Source organism: Micropterus dolomieu, linkage group LG05, assembly GCF_021292245.1.
Source record: "Micropterus dolomieu isolate WLL.071019.BEF.003 ecotype Adirondacks linkage group LG05, ASM2129224v1, whole genome shotgun sequence".
Classification (NCBI taxonomy): Eukaryota; Metazoa; Chordata; class Actinopteri; order Centrarchiformes; family Centrarchidae; genus Micropterus; species Micropterus dolomieu.
The window spans coordinates 10,103,429-10,111,570 of record NC_060154.1 but is presented as its reverse complement, the minus strand read 5'-3'; the positions used below and the strand labels follow the sequence as shown (position 1 = coordinate 10,111,570).

Below are 8,142 nucleotides of genomic sequence, written 5' to 3'. Positions count from 1 at the left end.
TTCCTTCAGAACTTTTCAAAGTAAGAGCTCAATTAAACACAACATACAGTGCTGTGGCAAAAGTGTTCTTGCACTTTTATTTTGTAGGCACAATCACTTAAGAGGAAGTGATTATGTGAGTAACTTTTGATGTCATGACTGAGATCTGTTTCGCCCCAGCAATTTTTTTTGCCGCTATCAAAGAAATCTGGCCAGCATTGGCTCGCGGGCCACCTCTTGCCGACCACTAGGCTATAGTATGGCAGGCTGTGGCTACACAGACAATACTTGTAAGCAGGATCAACTCATTGTTGGTTTTCAGTGGGATTTGTCGGCAACAAGAAAAATATAGAAAAACACGAGATGCATCATTTAAGTTGAAGAACTTCCATCCATGTGTATTTACAGGAAAATGCCTTTCTAAGTCTGTGTTTGTTTTCTATACGCTGTGTTGCTGCCAATATTAGCCTAATTTTATTTTTCATGTTCAGGGAATATTCTCTCTGGCCTCGTCATACTGTAGTGATTAAAGTCCTTTAAGTGAAAGGTTTCAAGTTGCATTAGTCGAGAATTGTTTTAGTATATTCTAGGCTGGCTTAGCCTGCAGCATAATTTCAAGTGTATATAGTGTAATGATGATTTTGTTGATTATTTTTTTTAAACTTTATTTTATTTCTACATTTAATCTGCAACTGTATATTGAAAATGTGCTGGTTAATCAAATTGACTTTATTTGTTGTATTTTTAATGTTGACAAAATATTAAAGTTTATTTAGGAACAGTATGGTTCTACTGTAAGGATTAGCGTTTTTATTCAAGTGTTTTTTAAAAACCAATGTACTGACACACACACACACACACAGTACTATTTAATAAACAAGCATTCTTCTCTTTGAACTGTGAATTTGCCACATATTGTGGTTCTATGTGAATACAGACTTCTTGGTATAAAAAATGAGTCCAGAGATGCATAAGCAGGAAACAGTATAATTTATTTTCAGTTCACAGTGCATACATTATGTGCAGTTGTACCAAGTTACTCATGAATAGCACATTAGATTGACCTCAGGTGTTTAAGACATTTTCTCTGCAATGAGAACATGCAAGTGTGCACAGAATCAGAAAATCAGTAAATGGCAATAGAGTTAATTATCATTACAAAAAGTTGGTTACTTTAACGCGCCCAAGGTCATCACTACTCTGAATTTTTTTTTTTTAAATGTGTAGTTAAGGGGAAGTGATGTTAATTAATTTGTAAAGTTGAACATGTGTTCTCACTCCATATTACCTCAGTAAACGCTGCTACATAATCTGTCACCTCCCACTCACTCCAAATTAGTAATTTCAGGACAAATGTGCTCACTATATATTTACTGATTACTTTACCCTCTATTGTTAGCAGATAATCATGTATGCTTAGTTATCACAAGCCTGCAGACACTGAAATGCCAATCCCCTGACAATGTCTTCATTCTTGTACAACATTAGTGTAAACGGTAAAAGAGGGACACTTAAGCTTTTCATATCACCCTTAACAGCAGCTGACCGCTCAAGTATTTCTTCCCATAAACCTCTACGGATAAGATTTACAGTAACCAGTAAAGTAGAGATTATTTCTTCTACATAAAATGCAAGGCAGATGACATTTAACTTTACGACACCCAATGCAAGGCAGGGCCAATGTTATTTCCATCATTCTCAATTTGATGGAAGAGCTAAATACTGAAATAAACATTTAAACCAACAGAAGAGACCACATCTGTAACACTAAACTTAACAAAATCATAGTATACAACATGTACAGGTACATACATGCAGATACAACAATTAGTATTGTACCATGTGCTTATTTTGATTAGAAGGTGTCAAATGCTTCTGAACATGAAAGGCTACATGGGACATTTGTTAATATTCTATTTTTTTCTTCCAAAAATAAAATCTAAAACATTCAAATATTAGGTGTCATCATTTTCTACAACATACAACACCAATCATATGTTATCCATGTAAAATAAACTCAAGCCAGCAAAAATACAGTCTATTCAGTTGAAAATAATTTTTCATCAATATGAAATCAACTAGAGAAACTCCTCTGAGAAATGTTTTTCAATATAGTTAGCTCAGAATGAGTCTTCAAGGTTGTTTTTTTTTTAAAGAGAAAAGAACAGAGGGCACAAACTATACATGTAACCATTTATTAGTACAAGCAAGGAAAGTACCTAATTTACAAAAAGTCAAATAACCCAGAGAAATTCAGAGATGTTCTCTTAAATACAGGCAGGAAGATTCCCACCGGCCACCGCAGCAAAGAAAAACACTGAGTAACTCCAGCTGGACTGCAGCCGAAACTCAAAAACAAAACAGCTATAAAAGCAATGCTAGTACCCAAGTTCATTTCAGGCCAGTTTATAAAAACCAAAACAGGTTTTGTGTCTGTTTATCATATAAATACCATAACGTCCAATGATTTAAGGTGGTCTAAAAACATTGCATACACCTCCTTTCTATAATACTTTACCTTGTTCTGATTATACTGAGTGGTACTCTTGCTGTATAAGGCACACCATACACACCATTCTGTCAGTAACACTCATGGACACACCTCAGCTCACACACAGTTAAATAGACTTTCATATTTTTACTTAGGGACACGAGGCTTACTCCCACTAGAAACTAGCTTGATTGTGATTATTTTTCAAGTAGAATCGTGCATTTTTACGTCATAACTGTTAAAGAGAACTGACCTTTTTTTGATAATTTAAATATTTGCATAGTAAATACGTTTTTTAAAGTGTTTACAATGAATAAGGCCAGTGCAGAGTTCGTTCTGGAGTATGTTTTTTTTTTTCTCTCCTTTTTGGAATTACTAGGACTGATTCCTGGGCTTTTAGAAGCACGCCAAAGACTTTATGAGCAAATCGTTAACGCAGAGCAGCACTCAAAAAGCAGAGAAATAGCTGCTATTAAACTGCCACACCGACTGGCGTCTGCCATAAATCATAAGAACAACGAACCATAAATGTAATAATCCCAACATAAGCACAAGAAAAAGCTTTCTTCTTTCCTCTAGGTTTGTGGCAGAGAATGATGGGAACCCACAATTTCTGGACGCGGCGTTTCTCTCCACAGGAGAGTCTGTTATGGAAATACTTTGGACTCTGTACACATTACATCCATGTAGCTACTCTCCGAGGAGAACCGTATTGCTTCATTACAGTACAATCATCAACACTGCATTACATAACAGTGCGTGAGTCCAACCTACAAGGACAGAGAGTGACAGAGACAGACAGAAAGAAAAACACACTGAGTTATGTGATAAAGCTGGTGATATTGCATATCTTTCTTAATATGAACAAATAATACGAAAGGACCACAAACCAACAAATGCATTATTTAATCATGTTTGAGTAACATTTGCTAAAAGTGTTTTAAAAACTAAAAATTAAACAATATGTGTGTGCTCTACTTGATATTTTCAGTAGGAAGAAATGGGCTCGGGGACTGGTCCAGAAAGAAGTTTGAACGCATCGTGAGAGGGAGTAACGCTTTGTTTCATAAGACAATAAGAAAATGCAGAATATCACCGGCCTTATGCTTTAAAGTTCACCTTTTCCACATCCATTCCAAATATTGTTGAGGTTGAGAGTGAAAGTTAGATGTGCTGAAAGGACGTAACGACAAAAAATTAGGAGATACAACATTAGGGGAAGAGTGATGATGGTGGAAACACTGACACTGGCATTTTAAGATCACTCTTCAGAGTGACAGAAGTGTCCTGAGGAACACAGGGAAAGGACAGAGAGAGGTTTCTACATGCACATCTCATTATCTGGAATGCAATTAAAAACAGCAGCTTAAAGCACATCATATACATATATATTAACTATTCTATTAATCCAGAGAAATACAGTGCTGTCTAAGAACTATTCACTGTTGCATTTAAGATCTGAGAGTATCAGAGATTCTGATTCCAAAGTACCTGTTATGGTATCTATAGATTAAGACACCAGAGAATCAAAAGCAAATCACATGTCCACTTAAGGCATGGTGATAAAAAAAACATGTATAATACACAGTGTATAATTTGTTTCAAAGGCCCAAGTGGACTTTGTGTCTGGAAAATCCTGTCTAACTTTGTTGTTTTTGCTCAAATGATTTTTAGTACTCAATCTACAAGTGGAAATTTAATTTGATCCTGTAAAATGTTTGGAACAGTAAGTCTAAGACTGACATAACAGTGTGTTGAGAAGACATCATCCCTTTTTTAATCCTAACAAAGCACTCACATCTTTTCTAAAAGAAAATGAAAATTCCTCCATTACTAGTTGGCTACTTAAATTTGACCCAAATAATTTATGGGTCTTTTCTTTCAGGTAAAATATGTTACAAGATGAAAAAAACAACAACACACAGTTGTCCATAAATTTAGATGATTACAGACTGAAATACTATGATGAGCAGTAAAAACAATGTTAAAGTATTCTTCTGATCAAGTCTTTCTTTTTTGTAATTGAATTCATAAAGTTATATCTATTTAAAACAAGTTGGAGGGTACCTCAAAACCACAAGAAAAATCTCAAAATATGGCCTCAAGTTTGTGTTTTTTAAGTGCTGCTCTCTCAGTTCACAAAATCATTCACTTGTTTTATGAACGTGAAACTTTATAAAATCCTAACTTGTCATTTTAGCAGAGTACCCAATTCACTCAGAGGAAAATCACCTATCTTGCACTGGAAATGAAAAAATCCGCCACTGTAGTACCATTATTTTAACGTGTTTCCAATGCAAATGAATGTACTGCAAGTCTTTTTAAAGAAAAACATTAATTGCAAGAAAACAGACACTGGCAGAAGTTTTCGCTTTTGTTGATAGACTTCTATTTTACACAGAAATAACATCGGAAGATGAGAGGACACCTATTCATCTCTTCGTGTTTCCTGCTCTAGAGGTTGTGAGTATTTGTTTGTTTCTGCCTGTATGACATCAAATGTGTTCACAATTTTTTCCTGATAGCTGAGCATCAAGAGTAAAAGGTTCAGTACCGATCATGCTCTCTGAGACTGCAGCTAACTGTAATAGAGGAACTACAGTGAATAGATTTCAGTAGAAACTGTGGCATTTTACAGACGCTGGGTCTTTGACATCCCTACGACTCGTCTGTGGCTTTGCCCTGGACCTGGTGGTGACTGTTGTTGCAGTGAACCTGTGAAAGTTGCAGGCTGGTGTGGAGGACTGAGCCGAGGCAACACATGGACTCAATCTCCTCGAGGAGGCCTTGATCCTGCACCACAGCCGCCCCTGAGCCTTTAGCCTGACCCAGACACAGGCCGAGCTCCAGGAGCCCCTCCTTGGACACCTCTTTCTCCCACGGGACCTGCATAGCTGAGTGGCTGTTCCTTGACGGGTTCCCTTGACCCTCCTGTCGGCCCTTGCTGCCCTGCCTCTGGAGGGCTTTTTCCTGGTAGTGCCTCACTGTCTCCTTGGACAGCACCTTCCTCCTTAGGACGCTGGTGGAGGAAGACAGGTTCTGGGCCTGAGGAAGCTCTGTGCTGGCTTGGGGGTCCGAGATGGTCCGAGATCGGCCTGCTGGTACAGGAGAATAGTTTGGGTGTGAAACAGATGCTGGAGAACTGTAGGTGTGAGAGAGATTGGAAGATGGTGGCATAGGTGTAACTCTATGGGACAGTAAGGGCGAGTAGGAGAAGCGGTCTCCTGGTTGTCGCCCTAGAGGTAGAGTGTGAAGGTCAGAGCTGGGTTGATGAGGATGTGACATGAAGATGTCAGCGTCCTGGGCTGAGGGTGTCGATGTGATGATGGACACAGCAGGAGCTGTCGCGGGTTTCTTTGACACCTTCATGCTGCTCTTGTTGGGCTGTCTGCGCGGGGATGGGGGAAGGTGTTTTCCGTGGACTGCGCTGTCATCCTGGCCCATATTCCAGCCTCCCTGATCCATGCCTCCACCACAGCCACTCTCATCCGCAGGTTTACATTCGCCAGAAGGTGTGGGCTTGCTCTGGAACAGAGGGAACAAGGAAATGCTATTAAACTAATTTGTGAAGAGGCCTACGTGTCATCAAATCTGCCCTCCTGAAGTCTGTGGGTGAAAACAGTAGTTCCTGTGCATCTTAACACCAACATTCTGCACACTGCACACCAATATGAAAAGCTCTGGTCCTTATGAGCAAAATGAGCTGTCATACATGGCTGTAAACCCTCCTTGTGTGTTGTTATAGCAATCCAAGCAACATGTGAGCATTAAAGTTTGGTCGAGTCCCATTCTACTTCATGGGGGAACAAGTCTGGAAAAGAGTTTGCTACATAGCTGCCTTTTCCCTTTATTGGTCATGATGCTTCAGTAGGTGTGGACTTTTGGTTCAGTCAGTTGAACCAAAAAACTCTTTTTTCTGTTCTATCATAAATCTTGAGGGCAATTATTCAAGTTTAATTGAATTAATACAACTAGTCAACCTGAAGCTGTGCAATACATTCATATTTGAAGCTAATAAGAGACTTTGCAAGGCAGGTAAATTGTTCCTGCAGGAAAAAAAAAAAAAAAAAAAAAAACTGTTTTGGGCCGTGGACTGATAGGGTTAATAGATATAACAGTAGAGATGCTTTGCACAAAAAGTGAAATTAACTAATTTAAAGGGCCCAGCTTTTTTAAAATAAATAAAACATGAAGGACAATGCAGATTTCATGATTGTCTATCTGTAACCATCTACCCTTAATCCATCAATGACCTTCACCTATCTGGACAGTTTTATACTCCTAATTAACATTAATTACGCCTCTCTGCCCTATTTCCATAAGTTCTGAACCTGTGCATGGTTACAAGCCTTCTCACAATCCGGTCTTCCTCTGTCTCTATTATGTACCAGGGCTTTGTAGTCCAACTCTTCCATGGACCTGAAGAAGTCCAGGCTCTTGGCAGCGCTGAGCCTGCCTTGCTCCACCGTTGTGGTGTTCAGAGAGTCTAGGATTTCCTCCAGCAGGTTCATCTGGCCTGAGCGGGAGGAGTCTATGTCGAGTTCTAGTGAGTAGGAATCATCGCTGTCCCCGAGGTACGAAGGAACATCGCCGCTGTCCTCTGAGGAGATCCTGGGAAGACACAGAGACAGGCAGATTTAAACAGTGTTTCCTGTATTGCTTCAAAAGAAAACAGTTTTTTTTAGAAAGCATCAAATATATATATATATTTTATTGTGAGACACTGTGAAAACCAGTTCCTTTTGAAGAAGTAGTTACTGTGCATTAGTGACATTTCTGTCAACTACTGTTGTTACTAAATACGTCCACTTGGGGGCAGTATTATGATGAGTAAAAGAAAAGATTTAAACGCTTTGGAAAAGCAACTTTGAACCTGCTATCAACCTTTTCTTAACAGAATGTCAGCCAGCAAAAGTTCTCACATCTGAACACACATGACATACATACTTCAATCAGCATGAAAATGGCTTTAGTGACCAAATACTGTGAGGCAATAGGTAAAAAAACAACAGTACTTACTTGCTTGCACTGTCCAGCTCATCATCATCGAGCCCGTAGCCAAGCTCTCGAGGGCCCATGCTCATTGGAGACTTGTTGAAGTTTTGCTGTTAATGACAACAAAACAGCAAGTGGATGTTAGAAACAAAGAACACCATGCTAAAACTAAGTGGAGCCAGGGGGGACTCAGCTTAAAAGATATGAGACAGAATATGGTGTTCTGCTGAGGTACAGTTTTTCATAAAACTACAACTTGGAACTCGATAGAGAAAAATGCTGGTCTGTGTTTGGTGGGTGAGTACTAGCTTGTTTTAATGAGCCTGGATTGAGACTAAATCTGTCAAATTTGGGTCCAGAGATAAAAATCTTTAAGAACCCCTGCAGTATTTTATCAAACTTCAAGCTACTTAAGCACCGTGAGTAAAGATATAGCAAATTACATTAACCACTTGGATTGCAACACCAGTGCAAGTAGTTGTATTTGTCATTGCAGTGTTGAATGATCAGTTTGTACTGTGGTTGTCTGACACAGTGGGTTTAATAAGCCACCTGTGTACTATACTTAATAGGTGGGTTAAAGAAGAGACAGAAGCTTCACAGAGCAGGATACTCCCCATGGGAGTCCAAATCTGCCCCAGGCCACTTATTAACAGGCCTTCCACTATGGCGCACAT

General features: G+C 39.0%; 1 protein-coding gene across 1 annotated transcript; it reads right to left on the bottom strand.

The window, feature by feature from the left end:
- Nucleotides 1-952: 952 nt before the first annotated feature.
- LOC123971036 lies at nucleotides 953-7,598 on the bottom strand. Its single transcript, XM_046049553.1, has 3 exons — nucleotides 7,490-7,598; nucleotides 6,859-7,081; nucleotides 953-5,995 (listed from the first exon to the last, which is right to left on the bottom strand). Exons 1-3 carry the CDS (start codon nucleotides 7,552-7,554, stop codon nucleotides 5,129-5,131), a joined length of 1,155 nt encoding a protein of 384 aa, XP_045905509.1. The 5' UTR covers nucleotides 7,555-7,598; the 3' UTR covers nucleotides 953-5,128.
- Nucleotides 7,599-8,142: the final 544 nt, after the last annotated feature.

What these genes read in the sequence shown, in the direction of transcription:
- LOC123971036 (XM_046049553.1), bottom strand. Translation starts at nt 7,554, where the DNA reads ATGAGCATGGGCCCTCGAGAGCTTGGCTACGGGCTCGATGATGATGAG. An exon ending in GAGCTGGACAGTGCAAGCAA is followed by an intron (nt 7,082 to 7,489) that starts GTAAGTACTGTT and finishes GTGTCTTCCCAG; the next exon opens with GATCTCCTCAGAGGACAGCG. An exon ending in AGTTGGACTACAAAGCCCTG is followed by an intron (nt 5,996 to 6,858) that starts GTACATAATAGA and finishes CCTCTGTTCCAG; the next exon opens with AGCAAGCCCACACCTTCTGG.